Here is a 15,555-nt window from a genome sequence, read left to right as displayed (position 1 = left end):
CATGACCCATTTTGATTACTGACTGTGATCTTGAGAAACCCCGTCAAAGTAGAAGAGAATTCAAAACTCCTACATCTTACCTTCATCTTGATATTAATATACAGTCTGTATCTGTTACACAGCAAAAGTTAAAGGAGGAGCGTGAAGCCAAGCGTGCCCAGCTTGATGGAAGACATGACTATGTTCTCAGTATTGTGGCCTCATGCCTGGGATTGGAGAAGGCTGATGTCGAGGATGCTATACTGGAGGGAGACCAGGTCTGATTTGTGATAAATGTCAGTGTTTTAAATGCATGAGTTGTATTTTCTATTCAGTGTAGCGTGGTCTAAATAATCAAACTAATTTTAGGATAGCTGTATGAATAATGAAATACTTTTATTTTTGCCTTAGCTTCATCGGATGGAGCAGTTTTTTGTGGCTGAGGGGCTTCTACACCTCATGTTTTATTATCAAGAAGCTGGATCATTGGATGGTGGTACTTATGATTTATTATAACAATTGAATTTTAATCTTTACAACAGCGGCTACCAATGAGATTTAAAAATAACCTTTAAAGGAAATATGCTAATGAATATGATGTCAACTTGTACCTTGCAGGAACACCATCATCATCATCCCTACAATTGCCTCAGCCACCTAGTCAAAATAATAAGAAAAAAGTGTTTGTGACTGATGGGAGGGATGTGGCGCTGACTGGAGTGTGTGTATTTTTCACCAGAGCTACTGCTTCCAAGGCGATCACCTCTGAGAATATACACAGAGTAAGGCCATTTGAAGCAATTACAGAGAAGCTTAACAACCCTAGATTAATTTTCAACTTGAATCAAACCTTCCTTTCAAATGCTATTAGCACATTTGTAAATTTTACAACAAATTCACTCTCACTTAGTTTTATAATCTACGCTAGATTGGAAATATACATTTTTAGACCGTGTACATACGAGAGGAAAATTACTTAGAATGATAAACGTTGTCTGGGTGATAAAGCAATATGTGTTTTTTTCAAGGAAGCATTCCAGATCTATTTTTATGAAAGCTGGCTCACTTAAGTTTGACAGACTCTTGCCAAGATCTCATGACTAAACGGTGTGTTTTGTGCTTTATTTAGATTACAGCAATCACCATCATTGTTTATTTAGTCTCATTTTACAAGGTGGTTGGGTTGACTGACTGATTGGATGCTCTAGAAACTGTTATGTTATGGTAATTTTGCCAATGCTTGAGTGTAGCCGTATAATATGTACAGTATAATGTAAAGAAAATATACACAATTTCTCAATATTACTGATAAAATATAAAAAATCTGTTTCAGTTTCAGTTTATTCACACATCGTACCATGGTACACACAAGAACATGGTCATATATACAAGCAGTTCATCTCACAGAATGCATGAAAGGGACACTCTGAATAAGCTATTTAAAGCTTTTAGTAGGGGCCCAGTCAAACAGCGCACACATACACACATCCATACACATACATACAATTAACTATGGAAAATTTCAAAATTCTGATTAAATCGGATTTTACATGTAATACCTTGGTAATGTTATTCAAGGACAGCATATTAAGCATACATTGCAAGGAGGTGAGTTTTCAGTTTTTTCTCAAAAATGGAGATTGAGTGTGACATTTTAAGTGTTTCGTCCAGTTCATTCCAGATCTGTGGTCCTCTGCACACAATGCCAAAGCTTGTAGACTTTAGCCTTCTGTTTTTTCCTGTGATGTGTTTTTTTTTCTTCTGGTAGTATATGTGTTCTGAGGAGTATAGATTGGGATGAGATCACTTAATTTATGGTTTAGTTTATGGATGACCTGATACATTATGCAAGCATTTTGAAAGTAGTTGTGTTCTTTTAGCTTCAGAAGGTGGTGCTGGTGAAATATTAATTTAGTTGGAGATTGAACCCGGACCATGTTATGGCACGTATGACTTTTTTTTTCTGTAGTGTTTCAAGCTTTTTTAGATAGGTTGGAAATGTGTTGCACCATATGATATTACAATATTGTAAATGTGGTTCAAATAAAGATTTATACAGGGTGAGAAGTGCAGATAGTGGGATATAATGTCGCAGTTTAAAAAACAGAGCAGCATATTTCGACAGTTTATTTGTGAGCTCATCGATATGTTTTTTAAGATTAAGGTACTCATCAATATGGATCCCCAGGAATTTTGTAGAGCAGACTCTTTCAGTGGTTTCTCCATTTATGTTTAAACAAATTTGTTTGATGGGCTGTTTTTATAGGAGTGAAACAAAATGTAATTTGTTTTATTGATATTTAGTGAGAGTTTATTACATTTGAACCATGTGTCTATTTTCTTTAGTTCACTATTTATGATTTGCTCAAGTGCAGAGGGATGTTTATGGGAAAAGAATAAATTTGTACATCAGCAAATAGTACTTTATGAAACACGGATGAGGAATTAACAAAGTCATTAATGTACAGGATGAAGAGGAGCTCCAAATGCACGCTACTAGATTAACAAATTCAATTTAGCAGCAGTCAAATATTAGTTCCATTTTAAATATGTGATATGACTGTATTAAGTTTTGCGAACTGATTATTCCTAGGAAGTCAATTTCAATATGTTGGACACCTCTGAAGGAGGGTTGCTAAAAAGTGTGGAGCAGCTGCTCTCTGAAGTCTTCATACCAACACTGACAAAGATGAATCATGGCTGGGGAGAGCTGGCCAGCCCTCAGGCCCAAACAGTTAAAAAGGACTTCATATCATCACTGGAAAACTTTGTGTCCGTATTGGCAGGGGCACAGGAGAGTCTACAAGAAAAGGTACTGTAGGTTACATGAACAATAGAGCCCAGTATAATGATAATGTAACATAAAACACAATGAGCATTTCTACACACAGAAACAATGGAAATTATATTGATGGATGGAAAAATATGAAATGGATAAATGCTGGAATTAATTAATTATTATTTCATAAGCATACTTCAAGACTCCTGTAGTACAGTCAGTGCAGCATCCATGTATTATGACTATGCCATTGTCCATATATGTCCAGGTTACTTTGAAACCGTGTGACACATTTGATGTGAGGGTCCTGAAAGGACCATCGGACTACATGGCTGCAGCCAACAACACAGATACCATAGAAAAGGCAGAAGCTTGCATGAAAGTCTGGATTAAACAGATTGAACGGGTAAGAACCCTTATGTAAAAGTTGTTAAATGCCAAATACATTCACGCTATTCTTCCATGAATTATAGGATATTTTCTCAAATTAAAAATCAGACATACCATGCCTTAACCATGAATTTTGGTGAAAGTACATGCCTTAATTCAACTTCCAAATGATTTAAAATATATATGGCGGAAAACACAGACAAGACTGAAAAAGCAGTTTCTGCTCTTGCACCCCTCTTTAAAATAAACTGCTGTATTTTAAGCCAAAAGAACTGTTGTGTTTGATAGAACAATATGTCTATATAATGCCAGAGACGATTCATGGCGTAATAAGAACTATTTTTAATTTGTCAGTTTTACCCTTGAAACCCCTGTTTGCAGATGTCGCACAACCACTTTTGTTTCAACCTAGCCATAAAAAGAAGGTAAGTAATTGTATTTATTATTCGAAATGATTAGAATCATTAATTGATGTCTAACATTTCGTTTAAAAAAAAAATAAAAATCTTAAAAAAAAATTATTCACTCGCATATTTTAAACCTTTAAACAAATGACGTCACAATGAAAAAAATGGTGTCTGTAAAAAAGTCACGGATATCTACCTCATAACTATTGCTTAATTGTATTTTTTTTGTCACTATCGCATTTTTCCGTTATATTAGATGATAAATAATCGATCCAAACAAAGAAAATTTGGAAAAAAAAAGTTTAAAAGGGTAAATATATGAAAAAGAACATCTCAACCATTCCTTGATGTCTGCGATTCCTGCATCGCGACCCTTGTTATATTACCATGTTTCACCCATAAAATCCCCCCAAAATCCAGCTGTGACCATTCACAGCTGTGTCTTGACACTCGGTGATACATGCTACATGGAGTTTTGGATCGAAACAAGGTGAGTCCGCGATAATATCTCGTTAAAGTCATGGCGTCTGTAATTTTGCTCTTGCGTGCTCTCATCTCAAGATAGGGTTTTGCTGTTTAAATGTTTTTTATTTTTTTTTCAAAAATGCCCTCCTGTTCAAAATTTTTTTCACCCAGAAAATTGAGATTTTAAGCTTTCCAATGATGTATAACACATGCATATCGGACAATTTTGAAATTTGGCCAAATTGGGAGTCTCAGAGCGGAACTTCAAGTCACCTGAGTGTTTTCTGCCATATATGCAGTATTTCCAATAAATAGTAAATTGCATCACAGATGATGTTATGCTTTAGGTATTAGCTGAGAGTGACCAGTTGAGGAAAGAAGCCGAAGACCTTGGCCCAAGAGCTGAGCTGGACCATTGGAAGAAACGAATGTCTCGCTTTAACTACCTTCTAGATCAACTTAAAAGTCCGGATGTTAAGGCCATATTGGGTGTGCTCTTAATGGCAAAGTCTAAAATCATTAAGGTAAGGAATCAATTGCATGCAAATGGCACTGTCGCACCATTGTAAACTCAATAATGATTTGCTTTTATCAGTTGTGGCGGGAACTGGACACCAGAATCACAGAGTCAGCCAACGAAGCCAAAGATAATGTCAAGTATCTCTACAGTTTGGAGAAGTTTTGTGATCCTCTTTACAACTGTGATCCTGTAAGGCAACTCCTTTTATTCACTTAAATATGAGAACTTCCTTTTTCCTAACATTTTTGCGAGAATGGGCATAATTTTACAAATTCAATATTATGCATGTTTGCTTATTACCAGGTATCAATGGTTGATGCCATACCGGGTCTTATAAATGCTATAAGAATGATTCACAAAATCTCTCGCTACTATAACACATCAGAAAAGATTACATCACTCTTTGTCAAGGTAAAGAATACATATTTTACAAAGCATATATTTCTTGCTCTGTTTACTGTGAATTTTGCCATTATTTTTAACTTATGACAATGGATCATATCATACCGATCTTAGCTGAGGTGGCATATGGATGTTTAGGCATTGTAGTCCAAGATAATGTTTTTCTTTGTAGGTAACAAACCAAATGATAACAGCCTGCAAAGGGTACATCACTAACAATGGCGAACATTCAATTTGGGATCAGTCCCAAAAAATGGTAGAGGAGAAAATCAGAGCAGCCATCCAATTAAACAAGGTAGTGACCTCACTCATTATTGAGTTTTTTTTTTTTTTTTTTACCGATCAAAGAAGTTTCCCTGGTCAAAGTATTTGGTGCTCCCCATTTTGCATTTCTTTAGGAGTATCAGGATTGTTTTCATAAGACCAAGGCAAAGCTAGAACAAACTCCAATAGAAAGACAATTTGACTTCAGTGAGATGTATATTTTTGGAAAATTTGACACATTCCAGCGACGACTCAACAAGATCCTGGAAATGTTGGGCACCATTTCTACCTACTCGGCCCTTCAGGATGCAAAAATAGAGGGGCTTGAGACAGTGGCCACCAGGTTTCAAGTAAGATCAGATGCTATTTGAGTCCCTAACAAAATGTTAACTTTGTATAGGATATTCAAGGGTATGTGGTATTACAAGCATTATATAAGGTAAACTTTCATTATCTATCTATCTATCTATTACAATATTTTTCGTATTTTTTAAAGTCATTTTTATTAGCTTTGCAAGTCCATTTTTTGTTTCACTAACAAAAGTAAGTGCAATTAAATGTACTTGATTGAATCCGTACTCTGATTTCAAATTGTGATTTTCCCCAACACACTTTTACTAACCTACAGCTTGAGGTCACAACTGATATCATTTATCATGTTGTGCTGTAATAATGTGCTGTATTTTGTTTTTAATATTATTTATCGTATTCCATCGTCCAATGAATAATCTGAATTTTTCCATGCATTTGCTTTGATGGGTGAACAAGACTAAAGAAATGCAGGCGAAATGGGAGGTAAGAATGGCAAACATTTTTCATTATTAATTTAAGATTAGATAGCTCTTACCTCATTTTGATCCGACAGGGTAAAAAAAAAAAATATATATATATATATATATATATATTTATATATATATATTTTTTGAGAGGGCTTGTGATTGTTAATGTGGCAGGCAATAATGCTGAACATGAAGACAAAACATTACAGTTTCCTTGACCAGAGAAGAACTGACTTTGATGTGGACTATGAGGAATTCTGCAAAAGCACCAATGAACTTCATGTATGTTAAACATTAACTTACAGACTACTGGTCCAGTAATTCAATTGAAATACTTTCTCTTTTTTTGTGGGTTATTTAGGAGCAGCTAATAAATTTTATGGATTGTACTTTCTCCAACATTCAAACTACTGAACAAGCTCTTGATGTGCTTAAAAGGTTTGAAAGGTAGTCCACTGTACTTTCTTGTATTTTGCTCCTTGTCAATATTTGAGATACAAAAACAAAACGGAAATGCTACATGTTAAAAGGTTTTGCATTGTTTGACACACTAAAAATGAACAACTGAAATTACAGGACTAACCTGTAATTGTACAGACATTCATTGACTTATTTAATATTTTTTTTGTATTTTTTTCAATATATTTTATAATTCTATAGACTGGGTATCCCCAACCTTGGCATTGATGAGAAGTACCAGCATGTTCTCAAGAGCTATGGCTGGGACATTGAAATGGTGTTTAATCTCTACATGAAACAAAAACTAGACCCCCCAATTGGCCGAGATCTGCCTCCGGTGTCTGGCCGGATCATGTGGGCTCGGCAGCTGTACGGCAGAATTCAGGGTCCCATGGATATGTTTCAAAAGGTTGATACTATCTTTAATTTTAAACATCAACTGTATTATTAACATGTTTAAATGGTGTTTAAGAAAACTTTGCCTTTGCTCCTTTTACTGTATATCTGAATAGCAAACTGGAGTCCTTTCCATACCAGAGGCTAAGAAGATCATCAGGAATTACAACAGGGTAGCAACAGTTCTGCTTGAGTATGAGATACTTTACCACCAAAGCTGGATGAAAAAGGTAAACTGTAGAAGAAACACACTTTGTTTTTTTCATCACACTATCACATCATAAGCGGATTTTAAGGAGGTGCCAGGGGGCCAGCCCCCCAGTGGCTGAAAGTGTCATTGCATTTAATTGACTTTCCTATGTATGTATATGTGTATATATATATATATATATATATATATATATATATATATACAGGGGTGCACATAAGTGGTCCGCATGCGCGCATGCGTACTGGACGTAGACAAACGTGCTGGCCCTCAACGGCTTCCATATGCTTTTGCGTACCGATGGCTGACCACTGTATTTGCGGCGGACACGAGAAAATAACTTCTCAAAATGTCGAAGAGGCAGGCCACACTGAGTAATTACTTCCGTGTTCCCCCGTCAAAAGACAGACAGACGACAGAGATGTCACCGGAGCTACCGAAAAAAAGGACTTTGGCTGAAAAGTGGCTACAGGAGGTACCATGGCTAGAAGCAAATGATGCTCGCACGGAAATGCGGTACAAAATGTGCCGTGAGAATCCCAATGTCGCCGATAAGAGCAGCGCATTTTATGTAGGGTCAAAGAATTTCAGCCATCCAAACTTTGAAAAGCACGAAAAAAACAGAGCATGTGGCATTTAAGCAAACTATCAATGTCAAACAGGACCCCACTCGCCCTATGGACAAGTGGCGGAATAGGGCGGAATAAAGGTAATGAACAGCGACATGCACTGACAAACGTGCTTTTGCTCGCATTTTACAAAGCTTAACATGCACGTTCAATGAGGTCTTATGTGGAGGACATCCCACTTTTAAAAAGGCTTGGAGTTAATGTGGGAGCCGCATAATGCCCTTTATTTTGAATTGGTGCTTTTTATTTCTTTACATTTCACTTCAAAGTAATGGCAATTTTGTTGTGCCAGTTGATGTTAATCAAGCATTAATTGTTAATACAATTAATTAAAGTTAATTGGCTCTAAGTAAAGCTTGTCATAAATTTATCGCATCAGGCGGGTCGGCTCTCAAGCTCAATGAGGACCAAGTCACATCTCCAGGTCCTCCTCTGAGAACCTGGGCAAAAAAATTATGTGCAGCCCTGTGTGTGTGTGTGTGTATATATATATATATATATATATATATATATATAAAATAAAAGTTGTAAAGCAATACAACTGCAACAAAAATGAATGAAATGAACAAAAAAAAAATATTTTTATGATGGGTCAGAATTATATTTCGAACACATCATGTGACTGGCACCTTAGACGGTCATTTGCTTTGCATACAATTAAAAAAAAAAAGGGGGGGGAGGGCAATTTTATTTTTCAAATGATTTTTTTTCTTTGATTGAAAATATTTTTTTTTTGAATGAAGAAACTTTTTGGGGGATTGAATGATTTTTACACAAATGTCCTACCCATAATATGGCCCAAACAAGGATTTTTTTTTCAATCAAAGAAAACTTTTTCAATGAAAAGTTAAGTCTTCAAATGCAAATTTTTCAATCTCAAATGTTTTGTCGCATTCAAAAACCTTTCTATGATTGAAATGTTTCTATTTTTGACTGAAATGATTTTTCTTTTTGCAAATATGTTTTTTGCAGCAACTTATTTTTTGATTGAACACTAAAGACAAAAATGTCCTTGCCAAAATGTGGCCCAAACACAAATCGACATTACTTCAATCAAAAAAGTTGCTTCAATCAAAAAAACCAAACCAAACAAAACAAAACAACAACAACAAAAAAACCCCCAAAGAAAAATAGCTTTCAGATGAATGCATTTAAAAAAACATTTTGTTTTTTTTAGTTTTTTGAGTTTAAAATGTATTTTTGCATTCAAACACTTTTTTTATTGAAGCAACTTTTTTGGGTTGAAATTGAAAATATATATTTTGATTGAAGCAACTTTTTTTTTAATTGAACCAACTTTTTTTGATTGAATAATAAAGACACAAATCTACCTCCATATGGCTCCGCCCAGGGGATACAATTTTTGACTGGGGTAACTACATTGGCACGACACCATATTCAATGGATGACGATCTTGGCGAAAATTATTACCTTAGCAGCCTGATTTAGAATTCCCGTCAAGAATGATCGGAAACAAAAAATGCTCATTGTCAACTTATTATTATAAATATCCTTGTAAGTTGATTTTATTATTGACACTGCATTTCGAGGTCATCAACATGTTGTGCCCCCCCTGCCCCAAAAGTCAAACTCAGCCTATGCATCACATATATCCGTTTTTTAATCAGGTTGAGGACGCCAGGCCAGGACTAAAGGCCTCTTTGCTGATCCGATCAACAGAGACTGGAGAGCTATTCGTGAATTTTGACCCAGAGATTATGACACAGATCAGAGAGGCAAACTGCATGAGCAGGAACAATTTGGAGGTCCCACCCTTTGCTGCTCTGCTGCAGCGTAAACAGGACACCTTCAAAAAGAACATAAACAACTTACAGGTTGCTATCAACCCACACACATTCACATATAAAAAAATATAAATAATTAAATAAATGTGAATACAGTATACTGTGTTAACCTTTGCTATTGCAGTTCATGTTGAGTGAGAATGCCAGAGTGCGTGGAAAGATTCAGAGTGCCTTTGAACAACTGGCCATGCCACATGTAGCTAAGGTAAGGTCTATTTTCGCCAGACATAGAAAACTAAATGACGTCACATCACGTCAAGTCAGTTTTTTCCATTATTGCAATTGGCTCTATTTAGTGGAGAGAAATGAGTCTAAAGCTATTTTAAGTAGAACCCAAAATTGTACTGAAAAGCTCATGTTTTTTATTGAAAATCACTACAGGGGTTGGACAAAATAATGGAAACACTGAACATTTTGGCCTCATAATCATTGAACATAATTGTTAAAAAACGGCATGAAGAGCATTCTAATGAAGTTGAGCATCTCGTATGGCCGGCACAATCCCCGAAATTTCAACATCATTGAGCATTTATTGTCAGTTGTAGAGATTCAATGAAGACGTCGATTTCCACCGCCATCGTTTCTTAAAGAGTTAGAGGGTATTCTAACCGAAAAATGTCTTAAAACTCCTTTGGAAACAAATCACAAGTTGTATTAATCAATACCTCGGAGAATTGAGGCTGTTATTGCCACAAAAGGAGGACCTACACCATATTAAATTAGTGTTTGTTGATTTTTTTTTTTAAGGTGTTTCCATTATTTTGTCAAACCCCTGGATAAATAACTAAAAATAACTAACAGACTGTATGGCTTCAGCTCCTGGCAAGTCTGTAGATTATACACTGTAAAATTTGACAAGTTGACTTTACGTAACAAAATGCAAACTAGCTGCATTAGACACCGTAATTTATGTTATTTCCATTAATTAGATTCAATTTACTTAATTCAAGTTTTAAGGACTCAAATTAACCTTGATAAGTGGATTATAGTGAATTGTTTATTTTGAATTTGCAGTACTCAAATTAACTTGAATGAATTAGATTACAGCAATTTATTTATTGCAAGCTTCCAGCACTGAACTGATACCTTAGGCTACGTCTACACTAGGACGGATGTGGCCATAAATGTGTAATTAGTTAGACTATACAGCATGTCGGCAGCACTAGTATACCACTTGTCCGGATTGGTTGCTACACAGATAATTTAGGTGGGTAATATTAGCCACGGCTTAATATGGACTGCCGCAACAATCGGATACTGAGGACATGACGACATGGAGCGTGCCATCGCCATTTTTAGTGCGGCATGTCGGCATTGTAAACAATGGAGGCGGACGGACGATCACGACTTGCCGTTCCTGCTCCTTTCTTTTCCACAGGCGGGCTGGCTCGACTTGAACGAGCTGTGATGAGCTGATCATGCATTCACATATTTTCTTAGAACCTTCAAACGTACGTCACAATATTTTTACTTCAATTTAGTGCCCATTTGTGGTCCTCCCATCACGATTAGTTCATCGTCTCCGATCAGCCAGCAGTAGGGCTGGTCCCTCCCAACACAATGCCGGCCGAACTGGAGTATATAAAAATGCGTAGAGGAAAATTAAACGCCGAAAAATGAACTGCGTGGTACCCCAAGTCACAGAGGCACTAGATCATTTTCATTTTGATGACATTTCTGCCTGTCAAAACTGAGCATCGATTGTAACATCACAAGTAACGATGTCAGGCTTTCATTGTTGTTTTGTAAAGATTTACTTCAATCAAAACTCGGCGACTACTCATAAAAGCCGAGCGTCCCCTCCCTTCACTCACTCCCGCTCCCGCATGAGTCGTTCAATTGCGATCACGAAAAAAAAACTGTGATCACAAGAAGTTTCCGAGCCCTGGTCTAGAAGGTTTGGTAAATTTTCCGCCGGTGAGTAAGGGGTTTCCGGTTCAGAGGTAAACCGCGCGGGTGATGACGTAACATATGTAACACACTTCTCCTTTCTACGCATGCGTAGTTTGCGCAAATGCAGGTGTACCTTGCAGAAGCGGGGGTGCCTTAAACGCACCTTAAACGAAGTGTATAAAAATAGTCGGCAAAATACTCATGAGAAAATTATCCGTCCTAGTGTAGATGTAGCCTTAGTTAGCTTTCGTGCTGCTAATTCATCATATGCAGGTGAACTCAACAATATAAATAGCACATGCTAATTTACCTAAAAACGCATTTTCAAAAAGTAATGATCCTACCTGTAAATAAATGAAGAACACTCAATGGATTAACTCAGGGGAATTAAGTATTTTAAAATGCTCAACAATGCACAGTCGCTACAATATTTTATTCTTTTATAAACTGTTGTATTGCAACACAGCAGTTGTATACAAGGCAGTGTGACAGTTTATAATACAGTAAAATATTTACATACCAAATCAATGTGAAGTAAGTAAGGTAAGTTGAAGGTGCTGAAGAGAGCTATGGTTGATGGTGCAGTTCACCGTGGACGTGTTAAATGTTTTGTTTGTCGGAAAAGCGTGAAATAGACGAGGCAGATCTGCACATGTCTGAAAGAATGTCCAAAGAACGCTGGGTACAAAAAAATATTTTTTATAAGTTGACTTACAGTAACTGAGATGCATCAAGTTAAGCATGTTATAGATCCAAATTACTACTTACTTATTAAAATCAATCACAACAGGTTGATCAAAATTGAGTTTGCTTCAAATATCATACTTAATGGCGTACCGCAAGCAACACGTCACTTCCGCTCATTAATATTCATGACATTAGCTACCGTTGCTAACCGAGGACAAGCCATCGTTTGTCCCTAATAGGAAATGAATGGAACTCGTGTACGAAGGAGACGTTTACAGCGCTAAACCTACCAATTCTCTCCGAAAATGATGTGCCTGGTGCCAAATTGACTGGCATAGATGTGGAAGAACATAAAAATATTCAGTTAAAGAGATGGCTTTTGTGTCGAAGGCTGAAAAAGACGAAAAAAACGAGCCGACCTAAGCATAGCTTTAGCTTTTTTATCGACGCGACTGACAATGACATTCTCCCGTTTCAACAAGCTATCCTTTACCATCAGCCCTGTCTTTCTTACATATCCTCTGGTTGTCCTACGTCTCTTACCGTTCTTGGGGGTAATTTAGTTAGCTTTGTGTAGCGATCGCAAATGCTACTCAGTGACAGCCAACGAACACTTTTATTTTTTCATTGATAACACATCTTAATCCAATAATTTATTTACACTCCCCCCTTACTAAAGTTGTTTTTTATATATATATATATATATAACAGAAACGGTAACAGTGGCAGTCAGATACCATTATAATTCTTTTCAGGTCATTCATTGTCAGACAGAAGCAGTACGGCACAACGTTACGCTAAAAAAATAAGTTAAAAATATAAAAATGGCTTACCTCATTGTCCTCTGAAAGACCATGCCAACCCAACATAATGTTTACTGCATATGAAACGTGAATGGATTCGCCGAGCTGGTGTTAAAGTCCGCGCAAGTTGATTCGGTCTTCACATTTTTTCCTCCCGAGTTTTTGGTTTCCGGGAACGTATGAAGAAAACATCCTTCATGGTCGTAATGTCTAGAGTCGTTTCTACAAGTTCCAAAAAAGCAATGCGTGATCGGCATGTTGGTTTTTGAAAGATTACCGGCGAAAAGTAGCACTTTTTACGTTGGGTCAATGCGAGGGCGGGTCTATAATGTCCCACTTCGGTTTTACTTCCGCTTTACGATGCGACGTCACGGTCTAAAAATAGCCTGCGTGCGGTACGCCATTAAGTTGAATATTAGCATTTACAGTGTAGCTGTAAGATTGGAAAAGAAACATATTAAAGGATGATGTTTTATTTTTTTATTTAAAATTATCATTATTTATTTTAAAATCATTTTTAGGTCATCTGATTGTGTAAGTGAAGCTATTGAGTACAGTACAAAACATAATTACAATGTGTATTCTATTTTTTTTCTTCAATTTTTTTCTAATTCGACAGGTTGATGAGGCAATACAGCCAGGGTTAACCTCCCTAAATTGGACATCAATGAACATAGACACGTACCTCAGTAACATTGAAAAATCATTGGGTAAGTTCATCAAGTAAGCTCAAGTCCTTACTTTAATCAATTAGTTATTTTACATCTCAGCATAGGCTGCCTCTGATCAAATATATTTATCATTCCAGTATGTGCTATTTTACAATATATGAATATATGCCATCATTCATAACTGATATAATGTACAGCCTCAGTGATGCTCTTCATTATATTCACATTATATTAGAATTATTATTCTTTACATATGGTGGCTGCTCCAACTCCTGTCAATCAAAACTCTCCCTGTGTCCTTGTTCACTGTTTGTCATCATTTTCCCCATTCGTCTGCAACTGCGTCTTGTTTCCCTCTCACCTCCAGAGAATCTGGAGCTGTTGATGGACAGAGTCAATGACCTGGCAGAGTTCAGGATAGATGCAGTGCTGCAAGATATGAGCACAAGCACACTGTGCATTCTCCCAGAAGATGAACCAGTTACCTGTGAGGACTTTGCCAGGACCACCAGGGTAAATGCATTCATAGCGGTAAATAAAATATACAGGTGTGCTGACTTTATAATGTAAGATGCAATGAATTAAATGTATTATCAGCCTGAGCTAAAATTTTAACCAATAACCAAAACTGTTCCTTTTTAGTAAAACATCAATTAAAAGCAAAATTTCTAATCAGAACTTTATAAAATGATATACAGTGATCCCTCATTTTTCGCGGTTCATGAGGACCCTCCCAAAGCACCTCCCACCCCCGTGAAAATCGAAAATCCACGAAGTAGAGGCGGAGCTTGTTTACATTTATTTGGGTGTGTTCAATGTATTCATTCAGGTTTGACAGCATTGGGAAAAGATACATATAAGACATGCTTTCCCCCTTTTTTTCTTTTTGAAAAAACAAAATAGAAACAAACAAAAAAAACTTATATGTCTATGTCAATTTTAATAAATGGTTTGTAAGCATTTCAAATGAAATAAATATGATTAGGGCTGTCAAACGGTTAAAATTTTTAATCGAGTTAATTACAGCTTGAAAATTAATTAATCGTAATTAATCGCAATTCAAACCATCTATAAAATATGCCATATTTTTCTGTAAATTATTATTGGAATGGAAAGATAAGACACAAGACGGATATATACATTCAACAAACGGTACATGCAGTAAGTGCTGTATTTGTTTATTATAACAATAAATCAACAAGATGGCATCAACATTATTAACATTCTCTTAAAGCGATCCATGGATAGAAAGACGTGGTAGTTCTTAAAACATAAATGTTAGTACAAGTTATAGAAATTTTATATTAAAACCCCTCTTAATGTTTTCGTTTAATTAAAATTTGTAAAATTTTCAATCAAAAAATAAACTAGTAGCTCGCCATTGTTGATGTCAATAATTACACCATGCTCACTCATGGTACTAACCCATAAAATCAGTTGGACCCAAGCGCCAGCAGATGGAGCCAAACACCCAAAAAAAGTAACAACTGGACATTACACTGAACTGTCATTTTAGTCTGTTTGAGCGGGGCATGTGCGTTAATTGCGTCAAATATTTTAACGTGATTCATTTAAAAAATTAATTACCGCCCGTTAACGCGATAATTTTGACAGCCCTAATTATGATATGACATATGTATAAAAGACAACAAAAATTTGTACATGTATACATGTATGTATCCTAAATTTTTTTAAATAAAACGCTGAATTTATTTATTCATTAATTTTTTTATTGAAAAAAAAAAAAAATCCACAATTGACTAAGGGCGCAAAATATGATGCGCGATACAGCAAGGGATGACTTTTTTTTTTTAAGTAATAGAGATGAATATTGATGACAACCCCCCCCCCCCCACAAACACACACACACACACACACACACAGTGATGGCAGAGCTCCTTTTCTTGGTGAACTAGCTCAAAATTTCCAAAATGAGAAGTTCATGTCACAGTTCATAGATTCATAAATTCAAATTTTTGAAGTAAATTCATTGCTCTAAAAAGCAAACTAGTTCATCAT

The 15,555-nt window shown here is 36.1% G+C and overlaps 1 protein-coding gene across 12 annotated transcripts in view; it reads left to right on the top strand.

Moving 5' to 3' along the window:
• dnah5 (dynein, axonemal, heavy chain 5) overlaps nucleotides 1–15,555 on the top strand; it is a 173,918-nt gene that overhangs the window by 18,656 nt on the left and 139,707 nt on the right. For 8 of the 12 annotated variants that reach the window (XM_057835035.1, XM_057835038.1, XM_057835042.1 and 5 more), the window contains exons 2-20: nucleotides 123–257; nucleotides 391–475; nucleotides 598–761; nucleotides 2,573–2,791; nucleotides 3,027–3,164; nucleotides 4,368–4,544; nucleotides 4,616–4,729; nucleotides 4,844–4,951; nucleotides 5,115–5,237; nucleotides 5,341–5,556; nucleotides 5,975–6,001; nucleotides 6,160–6,267; nucleotides 6,347–6,432; nucleotides 6,646–6,853; nucleotides 6,957–7,070; nucleotides 9,306–9,512; nucleotides 9,607–9,687; nucleotides 13,485–13,575; nucleotides 13,904–14,049. In XM_057835035.1, the coding sequence (XP_057691018.1) occupies nucleotides 123–257; nucleotides 391–475; nucleotides 598–761; nucleotides 2,573–2,791; nucleotides 3,027–3,164; nucleotides 4,368–4,544; nucleotides 4,616–4,729; nucleotides 4,844–4,951; nucleotides 5,115–5,237; nucleotides 5,341–5,556; nucleotides 5,975–6,001; nucleotides 6,160–6,267; nucleotides 6,347–6,432; nucleotides 6,646–6,853; nucleotides 6,957–7,070; nucleotides 9,306–9,512; nucleotides 9,607–9,687; nucleotides 13,485–13,575; nucleotides 13,904–14,049 (2,547 nt within the window). Of the gene's footprint in view, nucleotides 1–122; nucleotides 276–390; nucleotides 476–597; nucleotides 762–2,572; nucleotides 2,792–3,026; nucleotides 3,165–4,367; nucleotides 4,545–4,615; nucleotides 4,730–4,843; nucleotides 4,952–5,114; nucleotides 5,238–5,340; nucleotides 5,557–5,974; nucleotides 6,002–6,159; nucleotides 6,268–6,346; nucleotides 6,433–6,645; nucleotides 6,854–6,956; nucleotides 7,071–9,305; nucleotides 9,513–9,606; nucleotides 9,688–12,216; nucleotides 13,400–13,484; nucleotides 13,576–13,903; nucleotides 14,050–15,555 lie in introns of those variants that run through there. The other 4 variants (XM_057835036.1, XM_057835046.1, XM_057835041.1 and 1 more) reach the window with 3 other exon arrangements.

The sequence above is a fragment of the Corythoichthys intestinalis genome, chromosome 4, assembly GCF_030265065.1.
Source record: "Corythoichthys intestinalis isolate RoL2023-P3 chromosome 4, ASM3026506v1, whole genome shotgun sequence".
Classification (NCBI taxonomy): domain Eukaryota; kingdom Metazoa; phylum Chordata; class Actinopteri; order Syngnathiformes; family Syngnathidae; genus Corythoichthys; species Corythoichthys intestinalis.
This window is presented reverse-complemented; position numbering and strand designations above follow the sequence as displayed.